Source organism: Cygnus olor, chromosome 8 (assembly GCF_009769625.2).
Source record: "Cygnus olor isolate bCygOlo1 chromosome 8, bCygOlo1.pri.v2, whole genome shotgun sequence".
Classification (NCBI taxonomy): domain Eukaryota; kingdom Metazoa; phylum Chordata; class Aves; order Anseriformes; family Anatidae; genus Cygnus; species Cygnus olor.
The window spans coordinates 8,370,026-8,386,963 of record NC_049176.1 but is presented as its reverse complement, the minus strand read 5'-3'; the positions used below and the strand labels follow the sequence as shown (position 1 = coordinate 8,386,963).

Sequence of the window (16,938 nt, the reverse complement as noted above, 5' to 3'; positions counted from 1 at the left end):
TCAATGGCTGGGGATAGGAGCAGCCTTCATACTCCAAAAGCTGTAGTTGTGCACTTCACATGCTCAAACCTACTGATACAGGATCCCCAAGTAACTGGGATCACCAGTACAACTGGAGATGTGAGAGGAGCAGTTCTGTTGGTAAATAGTAGTGTGAGGCTTTATTTTGGTTGTCTAGTATAAACGCGTAAATCTTTATTCAGTTTAAAGTTAAATGAGGAAAAATTGCTGAATTCCAGTTTTTGTTCCCTTGCTTGCTTTGTCTAAAACGTTTCTTTGCCACAATGATGGTGCTGATGACAAGGCATGTTTTCCTGTAATAAGTTTAGTCACGTTTTTGCATTTGATCTGAAGCAGACATTCAGGGAGCGGGGAAAAAAACAAACAAACAAAACAAAACACACTTAAAGAGAATATTGCACGAACTTCTATACCTTGTTGAGTAAACTAGTCTTACTGATTTTTTTTTTTTAGAAAACACTTGGATAAAAAAGATTTAAGTAGCCTTTGGCTTTCTTGATAGTGATTTAAATATGTTTATAGAGTAGTTTCAAATCATACCCAAATATTAACACAATTTTTAAAAAGTAGGTTGGGCCCTTAAAAGGACATTATGAATGGTGTTTTATTTAACATCTTACGCTCCTCACTAGTATTTTAACTAGGAAGAAGTTCAATGTACTGAACTCGTAGGTATTGTAACATAATTCTGCCAAACTCAGGCAGATTGGCATCTTGCATGAACTCCGAAGTGAAGTACCCAAGAGGTTGTTTGGCTGCCAAACTTTATAATGAAAGTGCCAAATTATTTAATGTTTAGTTATTAACCTCTTGGACTAGACCCAGAAGCTAGTAACAACATTTTGAACTAGCCAAAGTTGGGAAAATCCAAGTAGAGTAAATTATGGTCTAGCTTGAAAGTACTGAAGGCAGGGACTGGTGCTCAAGTCCTCACCAGGAAGGAAGGAGTCAGAAGAGAACTACAAATGGGTGTTAATGTTTAAAGAGTGTTCCCAAACACTTCGAATGCAGCTTGTACTACTGTGTTACATGAATGCCAATAATCATCACGATAACTAAGTCAATACAATTTCAATCGAGTTAGAGAACGTTCTTCTGTTCTGCATAAATTTACTATTTTCACACATTTGCTTTCCCCAGAAATGTCCATTTCTATGATTTAAGGTATGACAGTTTATTGGAGGACCACCCAAAAAATAGTGAAGAGCAAATTCCCTTACCCATCTTCAATAAGACCTCCTTAGAATTCTTTAGGAGGACTAGACCAGTGTGATACAGTCTGCTTATGTGCCTAAGTTCCTGCATATATACAGCCTTAGGGTTGCTGAGTGTGCTCAGTAAGATGATTCATCTTTTCATTACAAGGAAAAAAAACCTGCTGTGGTCTCTGTATTGTGCATGGTATGAAAACTACACTTTAAGAATTAGGGAAAACTAGAAACGTCAGTTAATGCTAGAGCTAGCAATTTATTTCTTCCTGAGCAGCTTTACTATAAAAAGTGAAGGCTGAAGGACCATAAATATTATCAGTTTTATTAAATAATAAAAGTACATCAAATATTTGTATTTTACCCAATTAAAAAGTACTGGTCAAACAGAAAACTAATCACAGTTCCATCATTTACTGCTTTATCAAATGCGGGTATTGCTTACCCTGGCACTGTGATAAATAGTAATAACCTGATTCTGATGCAATGCTTCTGTAACTTTGTTGGAAAATAAAAGTTCTGTTTGTTAGAAAACTTGGAAACCTGCAAATAGATTTAAATTCTTCTTCAATCTTGTTTTCAGTGGCAGACGTTGTAGCTTTAATTTTTAAAATTGCTTCCATTTTGTTCTTGCCCGTATTGCTATCTGGAAATGTCAATCTTATGACTTAGTCCTCCCCATCTATAAAGTAAAGTGTTTGGCTTAATTTCCTCTAGCAAACCTATTTTCACTTGACTGGTCCTTTTTTTTTTTTTCTTAAAGGCAGTAAAGAGCAAAATCAACAAAGATTTAGTAGGTTTCCTCCCTCTTTTACAAAATAGAACATTTTTGAGACTGTGGTGAAAGGCTTGAAGTTCCATTTTGCATATCCAATCAGCCTTTGAGCTGTCTTGAAGTTATGTAAAGAAATTAATAGCAGATTCAATGAATTTGCACGAAGATGCCAAAATGAATGTTACTTGGCACCAGAATTTAGGAGCTTGCCCTATGACTTCTACAGAATTAAGCAACTTTGTCACCTCTTTCAGGAGGATGTAGTTGAAACTGGAGTTGAATCAAGAACACCAGTAACATTTTAGAAGGCGATGTACAAAGTGGTAGTCTGAACTTTGTTTTCATTTATCCTTCTTTTTCCTAATCCCTCCCAAAAAGCAACCATGCCAGAACTGGATGTACTTTAACGGAGTACTTCAGCATTGTTTTAGCGTTCTTTTGGTAGTGTCTTAATTGTAAATGTGACACTGCTAAATATGTTGTATGTTAAAGAAGTGTATAATAATTTTAATGTGGTATTCGAAGGTAAAACTGATCTGCCCTTTGTGCATTTCCTTCGTTTCTCATTTTTCATTTTACTTATAGCAATTCGAGATAACAAATCATTACACTGAAAAGAACAGGAGGTATGAATGCATTTTTTAAATAAAATTTGTGTGGAAAATATGCTCAATTATATTTTATTGGCACAGAAGTCAGCAATTGGACCACCAAAGTGTGCATGCTTATTATTGCACATTAACACAAAAAATCTTATCTTTTTTCTTCAAATTTGCTGGGAAAACCTTTTGGTTATGGTTTCATAATAGTAGTGTTATCAAGAACTATACTTTTTATTTTAAATTAAAAAAATAATTTTCAGACTCCACTATGTGAGATGGGGATCAACTAAAGGCTGTCCTGTTAAGCTCATCCACTTTTCACTGTACATGCGTTCAGCGATATTTACAAATTGCACGTGGGATATATTTGATAGAGGGAGTGCTGTCCTTCTAGTGCAATTTACGGTGGCGATACCTGCCTGCTTTTTCTTTCGCTGCATTGGCACAGGCATTGTGCTTATTCTGTTGTAAGTGGTTCCAGTATTTGATCAGTTCACTAGGTTGGAACTGATGGGAGGTAATTAGGTGGCTATATTTACAACTGGAGTAAGAAACTCGCCAGTGATTGAAGACAAACTCGTTGGGTGGAGGCATAGGGTCAATTCGCAGCTTGGCAAGGCAGATCCCCACGTATACATCCTCTAAATGTAAACGTCTGATGCCTAAGGAGACTTTAAAGATTTTTTCTGCTAAATCTCCAGAAAAAACATAACCGGTTCCAGAGCAGAATACAGGATAACGTTCGCTTGGATACAAATCAGGTGGCATGTACCACTTGCTATCCTTGTTCCTGTTAGGTGCGTAACCTCTCATTAAATAACCTGTAAAATATTTGTGCCTTGGAGGAAGTTCTGGTTTCAGAAGCTTGTGTATTAAATACTCAGTATTGACAAACATATCACTGTCAGTTTTCATAACATACGGAACACTTGGACAATAAGATGCAACCCAGTTCATTCCCATCAGAGTTTTAATGGTTAAATTATAATAGGTGTCTAAATATTCTTGTTGAATGATGTCATGGTATTGTCTACTTTCCTCTCGTATGGTGCGCTGGAGGTATCCGTTTATCTTGATGCTTAGCCCCAGCAAAAAGATGCGAACAATTTGGATGCCAGGTGTCAGGCTTTCGTTACCCCAGGTTTGTCGAATCGCCTGTCTAGCTTCCACTTGGCCTGGCTCTGCAGCAATGAGCAAAATTAGAAAAGGGGTCTTCTCCTGGCATTTTTCAGGCTCGTTGATGATGTATTTGAAATGATACGAAGTTGGATGCCCAGCACCTTTCTCGTTGTAAATACTTCCATTGGCACTGAGCGTGTTTTCCAAACCGGTAACTCCTTGGGGTGACAGCTCGGTGTTGTTGGAGTTGATGACTGTTTGAGGCCTGAGAGTCTGAGGTACAGCGTCTTTCCACACGTTCCTTAGAGAGCTGTGGTTCATCTCACTCTTAGTAGACCTAAATCCTCGTATAGTGTAAGCCATGGGATTTTCTCTGAAAGCAGCCCTGCCCGGCAGCCAGTCGTGATGATTAAAAAACAGAAACACAGCAAAAAGGAATACGAGAGAGACCAGGCCAATGAGATGGGTGCGAAATAGAGACCTTTTGGTATTCCAGGTCATCTTTGCAAAGCAGCAATGTCGTCTTCTCCACTGAAGCATGTTGTAAGAATCCAATGATGAGACAATGGCCAAGCAAAATGCTTTTCTCTTCCTTTCTGGATCCACTGCTATTCTTTGGTATTCATTTTCTTTTGCTTTTGTTGAGTGATTCTCTGCAAATGGCTCACTCTGCGAAGGTTTAAAAAAACAAAACAGAACACAAATTCTTAATTTTACCTGTTCATAATATAAAAAGCTACAATGAGAAACCAGACATGAACCTATAACTGAGTTCCATTTTTTTGAAAAACAGCCCATGTTAATATGAACAAGGTCAGATTTTTGCTAAAAGACAACTTTTACTAAAAAAAACAAACAACAACAACAACAAAAAAAAAAAAACAAAAAAAAAAAACCCGAAGTTATTGGATTTGATTGCTTATAATTTTTTTATGGTAAGAGTTGAAAATACCCAAAAGCAAACAAAACAACTAGAAAAAGTTGATCATGCTAGCTGAAGAAGTGTGAAGTAGACTTAAATAGCATCATGTATACTGACTGAAATCCTTGTACAGTGCTTGAAGAGGACTGAATGAAAAGGGCTTGATACCAGATGGAAGGTTTATTGGCATTAATTAAAATTGATTTGACATGCAGAGGCTAGTATGGTTCAGTTTAAAAACCCTTTTTGTAAAATGGTCATGTAGTGGTGGTGGGACAGACGGTGCAGGGCCGATTATGGCAGAGTTCTGTTAGTCACAGTACACTGCTTGGCGTGTTTCCACCGGCCCCGACTGTGTTCAGAAAGTCAATGAGAAGGTGCACCTGTCAAAATTAATTTTCAGGGTCCAGTAACCTCACCGCACAGCCCTTAGATGGTAACACATGATAATGTTTCTGGTCACCTTTCAAGCACCTCTAACCTTCTGCTCCACAATGAAGGAAAAGACTCAGCTCCTGGCTGTTGTGCCAGGCTCGTGTGCAGCTGATTTACAGTCAAGCTGTTGATTTTTAGTGGACAGAGATCTTAAGTAAATGCTCATATTAACAAGAAGTAACGCTGCACAGCTCTAAGTTACTTTCTGGCAAACTATCTGATGAACGTGACTCTTTTTTCCCTCTGTGGATTTAAACGTGACCGCTGTACTTCAGTTATCATGCAGAAATGTGAAGTATTGCTAATAGCAGCTGTAACTGTAGGAAAAAGTGCCAAAGTAGTCTGCTTCATTTTCTCCTAATTTTTTTCATTTTCAAGAGCAGAGTCAATATGGCAGCTTCATGATGCTGCATATTAAAAGCTGATCACATCATCTTGTAAATGAACCTTTCACTGCACAGTAGCAATTCGTTTGCGATTTTCAATTTGCTCTAATTTATTTCTGGGCCCTAGGGTTTTGTATAGGAAAAAGGATGACAGTTGAATAAGGGTCCCACAGAAAATGCTATTTTTAATATAAATGTGTAATTTATTAATTGCTTTGCTATCTTCTAAAACCAATATTTGGATTAATTTCTGCATTTAAAAGCTAAGTGACATGTTATATGGGGAAATTACAGGATTTTACGCTGTAAGGAAGTAATTTAAGAAGAGATGGCAGTTGAATAATATATTATGTGTGACTGTAACGTTCAGTCTGCCTAGTTAATGTAAGGGGAAAAGATGAGATTTCAAAAAGGATAAGGGGAGACATATAACTAAGCTTTATTTTAATTACTGTGTCAGTTGATATATAAACAGAGTAATGTATATACAGAAGACATCACAAGAAGACTCACAATATTTGGAAGCAAGGGGAAGTAGTATTGCACTGAGTTGAAACTGTAGTTTGTCTTATTAACCTCCACCAGGAGGAGCAAGTAAGCGGGGATTTTAACTGTGGTTTGTAATGATAAATGTATCTAAAAAGACAAAACTGCCCCTTACTTCTGTCTGAAATGGCAAAATATTTGCCTGGTGATCTATTAAGCTCTTCCCCGTTGTTGTTACATCATGTTCATGAATTTTGTTTTCAAGCTCACTGAAAGTATTTCTCTTATTATTATTTTTTAATTGCTTGGGACTGATGCTATGTACCAGAAACTGAGCTATCTAAAAATTATTTTCCATTCCACAGATGTTAAACCTGTGTCTAAAATACGTTGCTTGAGAATCAGCCTGAAATTCCATACTGTTCTTCTTAATGCTGCTTAGCTCAGAAATTATACCTTAGGGTAAAAAGGAACTAAGCCCCTGATGTGGAAGATGTATGCTTACCTGAGCACTTGCACCTTCTTTTGCATGCTTAGAAAATAAAAGCCTGCTCTCAAAACATAATTTTTAGTTTCACTGTGGTGTGCAGTGAGTTTTAAATGAAAACTCAGCTTTTTGGGATGGATATCTCTGTATGAGCAAACACAAATGTCACTTCAAAGGGTATCCTAGAATTCAGGGAAAATAATTGTTCGATACCAGCTTGGAGCGCAACTGTGGGAATACTTGATTAATTATCATTCCGTTTTATGTGTATGCAGTTTAGGAAGAAGTCAAAACAAGAATTGCATGAGGAGCTGAACGCAGAGTAGCAGCTGTAATTTGGATTAACTTTGCCACACTGAATTATTCCACTTCTAAAACTTCAGTCATTAGATACAAATACTTTAGCAAATCTGTACCGCATTACTAATCTGTTTTTAATTTTTAGGTAAGGTAGTAGGCTTTTTTGTGCTCCTACTTTCACACAAGAATAAGTAAAAGGGAGAATCTGGTTATATATTATTTGTGTGAACTTAAAACTGCTGCCTTTCCATGATGCACAGAGAAATTGTCCCAGAAATGGGGTTGTAATGGGTGAACGCCCCCCCTCCCATTTTTGACTGCATGTTCACATTGTGCATATTAGATTTCTTATGATTCTCATCTCATCTATCATTACAGAGCTTATTTTCAAAGAGGTTCTTCCTCCCTTAACATGTTTCCTTGATTTTTTTCAAGGTGGGAATTTCCTAGAAAACCTTCAGTCCCTGTTTGCCCTTTAAAAAGGCCTTGTATGGATAAAGGAAGGACCCACACCTGTTCCTTAGCATCATAAAGCTACTGACTGCAGGAAAAAGAAACACACACACACCACCACAAACAACAACTTTGTGCTTTGATTTCTTTGTAATTCAGGTGTAAAATGTTACAGTGGGTATTAAGCATTTGAAATCCAGCAATAGCAATTGCTCCATTGAAAAAATATGTGCTGGGATGCATTGATTAGAAGTAGAGAGCTGTCAGTATATATTAAAAACAGCATCAAATAGTGTCATGAGAAAACCATTATTTTCTCTCAGTTTAATTAGGGTAAAAGCACTCCTGCATTTGCCTGGTTAAGATTTAATTTCACGGGAAGCTTATGGACAGGCACCAACCATCGGCAGTAGGTAAAAACAAAAAGCAAATAACCAGGTATAACCTAAGGTCTCTATACAGGCACCTTGTCCTCTGAAAGTATGTTGCTGCACGTAACTCTGCATTTCGAAACCCTGACTTAGAATAGTTCTTCCTTCTGGGCACTTGGTTGTGCGGTCCCTGGTCTGTTGTCAAATGCCCAGTGTGTGCACTGTGAATGCCTTCTCGATTTTGGTTTGTGGTCTGTGCTCTGCTAGTGTTTCAGCTCCTTCTACTTTCAGTCCTGCTCTATAATTGTAGCTTTGCAGTTTGAAGGATTCGTCTCCCTGTTTACACGTCCTGGATTTTCATATTTTGATTAGCTGTGGGCAAATTCTTTAATTAGAAGAGTTCAGAAGGCAGCTCGAGCCGCTCTTCTGACAAACAGCAGCAGTTGCATATTAGGCCTCACGTACCGTGCCTGAGTTCACTTACAAACTGCATTAATCTTTTGCACAAAACAGGCAGTGCTCAAGGTGAGGTCTGATGCTCAGGCTTTAAAATGTCAGATAGGGAAGTGGCACTGCCAGTTAGGCATGCTTTTCCAGAAGTACTGCCTGAGGGCAGAATTCAGTGTTTGTTTTAAAAGTCCTGGGAAGTGGCTTTAAAAGTGATCTGAAATGGGTGACTGTGAGATGCATCCCTAGGTATGTGAGCTCTTTCCAGTCGCAGTTGCTTCACTGCATGTTAGCATTGCCTTGGATAAAGAAAGCACATTTATGTTGCCGATTTGGTGATTTATGGCAGCTTATTGGCAGATTCTGCAGATAAGCACTTTGATTTCGTGGTGCCTAAATCACTATAGATTTAGGTCTTAAGTTTCTATTGTAAATAGTAACCTGTCTTCTTGCTTGCTTGCCGCGTTTGATGAAGTATTTAAATTTAAACTGGAAGTAGAAATGAATGACAATTAGTTTGAGTGCCATTTTACAATCCAAGTTAAACAGGCAGTGTTTTCCTATTAAGCAGAAATTGCAATGATGGCATGAGGTAATTTACGTGCTCACCATTTTGAGTGTGTAGTGTTTGAAGGTTTCCTTTTGGGATCTCAGTGGAGCCTGATATTACTTGTAAAATGTGGTGCCTGATTGTGCTGCTGATGGTTTAAATCATGTCCAGTCTTCTGCACGCTCCCAATTTGTGCTTGGCTGATATTAGTCTGACATTTTGCTGTGTTTCAGGGGCAAAAAAAAAAAAAAGAAAAGCAAGTGTGAAAAAGGTCTGAAGGCACTTTTTAGATAATGTAATTTGACTGCATGGTCTGTTTTGATGGTTCAGTGCTCTCAGTGTGTGTCACATCATGGCCATTTTACCAGTGCTTTAAGATTACTTCAGATAAGGATTAATTCTGACCTAGTTTCTGAGGATTTCTAACTGCTTTTTTCTAGATTGGAGGCTTTGGAGTTTTTAATTTCTCAGTTAAATGCAATCATTACAGTAGCTACATTATCCCTTTAATCCCTCCTGTACCAACACCAACCTTGTGCAGGCTGTAAGCAGTGTATTAAAGGAGTCTGAGATAGTGACATTGTTCGGGGTGGTGAAAGGAAAACCTGCTGGAATTTTTCCCCTGTTTAGAGACATGTTATCTCTCCGGGCTCTGCAGATTAGGAATGATCATTATCTGGAATGGCTGAAAAGGTAACAGACAATTGAATGAATATCACACACAAGGATTTGACATACCTTCCTTGGTCAGGCCATTTATGGTGCGAGGATTATACCCCCAGAAAATAGTTTTGGCACGCCATCACTTCAGCAAAAAAGATGCTATCGAACATGCGCACATCCCCCAGCAGTCTGCTTCCTGCGATCGCTTTTCACGGTATCCAATCTGTCCATCTGTCTGCCCGTTGCCGCGTTACCTTCCCTGCTCATAAGTGTTGTCCTTGTCTTGGGGCTTTTTGTTCATTGTTCGAACAAAAGGACAGTAGTTCTCGTTCCTGTTCCGATCGGGCTCGTCTGGTGTTCGCAGCCAATGTCTTGGAGCTTTTACATCTGGTGTTTCCCTTGCCGGACAATGCAGTGCTGTGTTCTCTTCTCCTCAGTATCCATATTTCTAATGGTAATGTTAGCTGTGAGTGCTAGCACGTAGTGGCTCACTTGCCTTCAGTAATAGGATTTGCCTCTCTTCCCTCCTTCATTGTTGCTAGGCAGTAGTAGAAATGGGTTCGAGCTGTTTTAGGCGAGGGTTGTGGTCTCTGAAATCCATTCCGTAGTTCTTCAGCTGCTGCACAGGCAGGCAGCAGTTTAAATGTGGGCTTTGACAGATGCTGTCTTCTGACAGAGCAGAATTTAACGTCATTGCTTGGCTGAATCCCACGTGATTGTTTGCATTCATTTTGACTAAATCCAAAGGCAGCCAGAAACCTTTACAGGCTCTTGCTCCTATTTGATAAATGATACATATTCAGTACGAGCACAATGATAGGTGAAGAGTGTAAAAATTGTATGATTATTAAATGGATGATTGAAGGTTTTTTCAAATTGTTTTCACTTTTCCTTGACACTGTAACTTATGATTCTCTGGGGGATTTTTAATGCGAGACATTCTATTTCCGTTTTCCAAAAGCTGTTCTGCACTGCAAAGGAATTATAAGTATTTAAACACCAAAGCTTCATTTAACCCATTTGGTGCTCTTAGTATGACTTTTTTGTGCCTACATGATGACAGGAGAAGGAGCTATTTCTTTGCTCATGCTTCCTTTACACATGCTTCCCTTTTAAAAGCTTTTCGTAATCTTAGGTTAGTCAATTAAGCTGGATGGTGCTAATGTATAAACACGTGCTGTTAAGCTGCCTTTTTGCTGTTAATGGCTTTCTTCCTTGGTAAAGGTCGAAGTCTGGTATTGCAGGACTGGGGGCACTTGATTTCAATTACTGATGGATGTAAAATGACTTTGTTACAGACGTACCTATATTATAGAATTTGTCTTTATGTTCCTGATGAAACTCGTGTTCCTTTCATTTCTTTTCTCTCAGTGACTGGCCATTCTATGTTGAAGCACCTGATTATATTTACTATATGCTACAAATAAAATTTCTCAGTAGGGGATTCTGAAAATAGAATACTAGCAGCATACTTACCAAAATGTTTGCTGGTCAGTGCATTTGTCCATCCTTTTTTTTTGAAAAGCTAAAGATTTCAGTAATTTGGACTTTTTTTTGTTGTTTTTAGCCAAAGGATAAAGCAAGCATAATTGGTCTATCATATGGATTGGGGAGGTACTGCCTTCAGTGGCAAATAAGGCTTCCCCAGGCAGTCACTGTGTTTTACTACCCTAGATGCATATTCTGCTAACTTACTAGAAACATGATCAGATTTATCAATCATCTATACATACTAAATTTCACTAACTTTGCCTTTAGCAGATCTTTGCTCATCTTGTGGAAAACTAAGGAAAAGGCTTCTTTTTTTTTCCCCTCTGCTACTTTCTATTTGTGCATGTGACTGTAGCGTTGGGGAGTCAAAGTTTCAGAAGTAGTTATTTTCATCTAACTCCCTTCTTTAGCACTTGTATATGATACCACAGGTTCCTGGATATTTCAGGAGGGTGGAACTTGCTTTGCTCTGGAAGTATGACCTGAAGATTTAAGTAACCTTGTTGTGGTTGTGGGTTGGAATAAGCTTTATTTTGGCTAAATCGCACCATGCAGGGTCAGTGGACTGCTTGTTCTTGATCCAAGGAGTAGTATATTCCGTAATGTTACTATGGTTACATCTTAAATTAGAAGCTGCAGTGTTAGCCTTTGAGATGCTTCCGTCTCTGAAAGCTAGGAAGGAGTTGTACCGATGTGAAGATGTGCCGTGTGTACGTAAGGAGCACTATAGAGATACCGTGGCCAGTGCAAGGGTGACTGTGCAGTGAGTTCTGCAAAATTAGAAACAGATGTAAGGAGTCAGATAAGATGCCTAGAATAGCTTAGGCACAAGACAACTGTGAACCACGCAGCATGTATCTGCAAAACAAAGGTGTGTAGCTTTGGAATATTTTCTTCCAAAAACTTCAAAATTTTCCTTTATGTAATTTTTGTAGGGTATCAGTCAAACCTTGTCAAACTACTTCTAAAATAAATTAGACCCTAAGGATGAGCCATTTAAATCAAGTTCTCTCTTGACAACAGTAACAGAAGTTTCTCAAATGAATGTACAGTGGTTGCAATAGTCAAGTGTACTGCTTAGGAAGAAAGATAATTTTCTGCCGGGTGGCCACAAGTCCCCTGGAAGTTAAACTAAATACATACGTCACAGCTGACATGTAAACCAAATGTTCCCATATAGGCCATGCTTTTTGAGTACTCCATGAATACTCTGCAAAGATTATTCCGTTTTATCAGAGTGAATAGTAGTATTATTTCAGCTGTAATGTATTTAAAGCCTTTCAAGTGACAATTCAAAATGATTAATGGCAACACTTTCAAAGGTAGTTATCTTCACTTTAAAACTACTATTTTTCTTTTCGAAATGTGTTCATACATGATATCAGAATGCTTAGTTTAAACTTTGTATTTAAGGATTATTATGTGTATGGCCAGTGCCCACTTGTCTCTGCTTCAAAAAGAATACGTTTCCAGGATGGCATTTAGATTAGAGAGGACAGGGCTACAGAATATTTGTAACGCGAGTGGCTATTTTGCGATCCCAGTGTGTTCCTGAACTATCACAAGCATATTTGGAACTGAATGAAAAATAGCAATCTAGAAATGACCACAAGTGTCAGTATCGTCTGCCTTATTTTCCTTAGCAAAATTTCAGTATTTCTTAGTAAATTGTGAGACCAGTCTTACACTTGCTGCATTTTTTATAAATGGTTGAGATTTTGCGCTCTGTTGAAATGATACCCAAGCCATAAATTTAGCGATTCCACTAATCTTTGAATGTTTTGCATTTAACACACACACACAGCAATAGAGATCAATCTGAAATGACAGAACACGAGGTTTCCAGTAACTGTGAAATGTGTGTATTTTTATGTTCCCTAATGAGCAGTTTATAATTGTTCTATCACTCAATAAAGGATTTAAGCACATCCCTGAATTTAGCAAAGTTGTTAGAGAGAGAAAAGACGGGATGATCTCTTAAAGTCGGGAGGGCTTATTCCATTGGCCCAATGAAAAATTTCAAGGGGATTTCTCATAATTCTGAAGCTCTTACTTTTTCATTAAATGAATAGATATTCTAGCTCTCCAAGAGGAATTCAGTCCTGGGAGTTCATACAGTCCCTTGTGAAGAGCACAGGTCAGGAGTGCTTCAAAATGTCCACTTTCCTGTTCTATTTTTGCATTATGCTCAAATTTTGCGTATTGAACTACTGTCCAGAAACATTTCTTTCCTCAATAACGTGTTGTTTTCTGTCTCTATCACATTTCCTCTCCTTCCAGTGTTGTGATTTTTCTTGTCTTTCCCCCAGGCTTTGCATCCAATTATTGCTGATCTTAAGTGCTAAATGAGGATTTTCTTTCCAGGGGATGGACAACATAATTTCATTTATATTTCGGATGTGCAGCTCTCCCCTGATGAAGTGACATGCCAGTGCCAGTGGTAGTATTTTCTGCCTGTCACAAGCGTTCCTTTTGCATTCTGAAAAGAGCGTGGACTTTATGAAGCTTTGATTCAGCACAGCAGGAGGGAAGGCCAATGAGCAGAAGTACCAAACGTTCAGAGGCAGTTTAAAGAACTGTGGAAAATAAACTTACGTTTCCCCCTTACCTTATGACCTTTTTCATTCCAGCTGCCTGCACTGTAAGATCAACTTGCCCCTAGCATCCCCCCACACTTTCCCAGCATGAAAATTTGAAATGAAAAGCGAAATTGTTATAGGAACTGAGACTTTGGTGAAGACCCGGTGCTTTATATCAAACTACTTTCAAGACAGGAAGGTGGCATCCTGTGGAAGTTAGCAGGTCACCACCTCTTAGGCCTAAGGAGAAAAATGCATTGTTCTAGGTTTGACAGCCTGCCTGTTACCACCTGCCTTGCCCCTTCTTTCTGCCCAATCTGTTCCCAAAAAAGGTGCAGAAAAACCTTTTTTCCTTTAGGCTGTCTTCTGGCCTTTGAGGCGTCCCAGTGATTTGAAGAGTTCTGGCCTCTCAGGTTCACCGCCCGGACACAGAGCTCCTGCCCAGTGCTCTTCTGGGGCTGCTGGACAAGCTACGTCCTTTCTCTGAGACTGAGAGAACTGCAGCTCTGATGTTATCTCCTTGCTTATTTGTTTGGCCATGTATATGGTTTGAGTATACATATTGAATATACTTACTGAATATGTGAATATGGGAGCATTTCATCAGCCTCAAAAATTCCTGGTTCTGTGTGTTATGTGAAGTTGAAATTGGCGATGCACATCTTCACTTCATGTTAAATAGCGTGAAATTGAGCAGCTGGACTTTCAGACCTGTCAGAATTTCACCGATCTTGAGACAGAGACTTGCATTGACTCTTTCCATGTGTTACATTTCCTCAGTAGCTTTAGTACATTAATTTCTACAGCTCCATTCTGTAGGTACCCACATTTACAGCTGATTTTGTGGGATATACAGGGTTTACAGTAGAAACCACAAAGGTTTAGTAAGTGTCTTAAATGCCTGAAGCCTTTTCTTCTAACACAGATGCTTAGACTGGGAAAAGCAACAAAATCTGTGGGAGAAATCCTTTCTCCAGTGATCTGAGTGGTTCTATCCCGGTAATAAATTTAATAGTATTAAATAGTTCATATTCAATGTAAAACTTGAATCTTAACTTGGAAAATAAGTCCCTTTTTAAGAGCAATTCCCTACTGTGCTCTTGGACAGGACATGTTGGGGAAACTAAAATTACTCCCAATACCCTGCATACCAACTGGTTTGATAGGTTTACTTTGGCTTGGCCAGACAGAGTAGTGTCTGTTTTTTCCCCAAAGTTGTTCCATGTTAATGATTCCCTCAACTTAGTGGTTTCCAGTCAGCGTATATTAATGAGTAAATCACTTTAATATCTTTAATATGTTTTATCATGTGTTGTACTTAAATTCATTGAAGTGATTGCCTGTTATTTCAAAGTAATGTGTTCTTGGGGGGAGATTTATTTGGAAGTATTCATTTGTATATGTTTCTGGTGAGCAAAGAAATCAAGCTAACTGTACAAAATGACTTCCCATGCCCGTAGTTGCTGGTCTGTCCTACAGACTTCCTCTTTCCACTTCTGAAGTTCACTTTACATTTCAATGGCAGCATTCGTTTAGTTACTTCCAAGGAAATGGAGACTATACCATGGAAAACATTATTTTTGTCTGATAACTATGTTCGTAATTCCTTCTGTAATTTGTGTAAGACTCTAGTTTAATTTTGTGAGCCTGAAGGTTTTTTTCATATAAAATACTGATGTATAATCAGAATTACTGAGATTTGGCTATTACTTAAATACATGACCAACAGGAAGTCATTAGAGCTTGGCTTGGGTTCTGTTAATTGTCAGAGAACAGTGGTTCAGAACGAGAGAATTTTCATTTTGCTACTATCCTCAACTATGTTTCAGTCATTTCTCATGTAATTTAGGGTTATCTAATGGAATAAGAAAGTAGAGGCAGCTCTCTTGCATGTTGTCCATCTCAAGGCATAGTATTGAAAATCATTAATGCATACTGTACGCAGGTTTGTATTGAACAGGAAGGAAAATATACTTAATACTACAGTTCTGAATGCAAAAAATTTGGCCTAAAATTAAAGACTTTCTATTTCTATGATAGAGATATATTCTAGTAACTCTTAATCACCATCTGCAAAGCTTTCTATTGCTGATCCGTATTACTAGAGTAAATTTATAGGGAGCATCTGTCATACTTTTAAAATAAATAAATTTGTCGTATTCATAAATCCCACAAATCTCATGACCTTGGACAACGGGTTGCACGTTGCAGATTCTTTTTAAGTCTTCTCTCAAGGATTTGTGTAACAAAGCATTTTTCAGAAATCTGAATGCTTATTTTTTTTCCTCCTGGTTAATGCACATTTGAGCTTTACTCACATGCAAGTGTTAGGGTTTACATTTCCAATAGAAAGCCGCTAACTTTAGGGAGACCAAATTTTTTTTCCCTTCCAGTCTTTGGGTCTCTGTCTTTACAGTTTGCCTTGGAGCTTCTTATTTTGCCAAGTATAAAAACCTCAGTGATTCTATTAATATCAGTAAGAAGCATAGTAATGCAAAAAAAAAAAAAGAAAAAACAAACACAAAAACAGTGGATTTCTACTTCTATCACATTTGTAAGCAAGGAAAGGAATCAAAATATCTCCTTAACCAATTTTGCTTGGAAAAAGGCCTGGATGTAATAATTAGAGTAAAGGGAATCCCTGTTGTTGAGAATTTAGGTCACCTTGTATTGAAAAGATATCTTTTCCTTTTGACCCTACGTAGCATTGTCTGGAAGCATGCACCAGTATCATCTGTACTTTAATGCTGGCTTTGCCTAATGACAAGAAGGCTTGTTTTGTTCTGTGTAATTAACTTCGTTATCTGAGGTGGGCTGGGAAATGGCGTGGGGAAGGAGGTAGCCCCGTAACGCGGGAACCGCTGGACGTAGCGCGGAAAGAGCAGCTTCCTTGAATCTCTGCTCTTCCCTCAGTGGCAGGTTGGTTGGGACCATTGCCAGGTTAAAATTGGATCTATGTATTCACATGATAATGCCCACAATCTAATAAGGCTGGTGGAATGTCAACCATTAGGGAACAGATGCGTCAGCCTACTCTGAATGGTCTGGTGGAGTCGGTTTGGTCCCGGGTGGCCAGAGCTAATAAGCTGTGATGGCTCTGTGTCGGATTGCTCGCTTGTTCTTGAAACAATGCTGCCGCATACATGAGATGCTTGCAAGATTTATAAATAGTAGCTCCATGCTGTGTGGCAGTGCTGTTTCTGAAGCCCTGCTAGCCTGGGAAGGAAGCTAGCGATGTTTCTGTGGAGCTACCCTGAGCTAATGAAATCAGTAAATCTAAGGCACCTTGCATCTAGGATGGAAAATCTGCTGCCTGTATTATCTCATTGATTGAGATCTGATGGCAGTGATAGGCTGGGCTTATATAGAATGGCTGTCATTGTGACTTGTCATTATTTTTACCTGATTTTCAAATATTTCTCTTCAAATCAGGCACTAGTCAATGACACATGTTTGAGAAGAAAAAGGTTTTTGCTGTTCCTTCAAAATAGGCATGTATTCAACTACACAAGAATATGGCAACATAGAAGTGAAGAAATAAGGAAGAAATAGGTCTTGAATAGTTTTTCCTTACATTTTCAAAATGTCTTTTTAGAAGAACAAAGGAATAAATATGAAGGTGTGAAGTTTCTGTGCTTATTAC

At 38.4% G+C, this 16,938-nt stretch overlaps 2 protein-coding genes across 2 annotated transcripts in view; one reads left to right on the top strand and one right to left on the bottom strand.

Annotated features, from left to right (window-relative positions):
• CDC73 (cell division cycle 73) overlaps positions 1–16,938 on the top strand; it is a 97,194-nt gene that overhangs the window by 50,107 nt on the left and 30,149 nt on the right. The gene's annotated exons all lie outside the window — the stretch shown is intronic.
• Positions 2,778–9,926, bottom strand: B3GALT2 (beta-1,3-galactosyltransferase 2). Its single transcript, XM_040565154.1, has 2 exons — positions 9,301–9,926; positions 2,778–4,394 (listed from the first exon to the last, which is right to left on the bottom strand). The coding sequence occupies exon 2, from the start codon at positions 4,263–4,265 to the stop codon at positions 2,997–2,999; it is 1,269 nt and encodes a 422-aa protein (XP_040421088.1). The 5' UTR covers positions 4,266–4,394; positions 9,301–9,926; the 3' UTR covers positions 2,778–2,996.

Coding starts and splice junctions, on each gene's coding strand:
- B3GALT2 (XM_040565154.1), bottom strand. CDS start 4,265: ATGCTTCAGTGGAGAAGACGACATTGCTGCTTTGCAAAGATGACCTGG.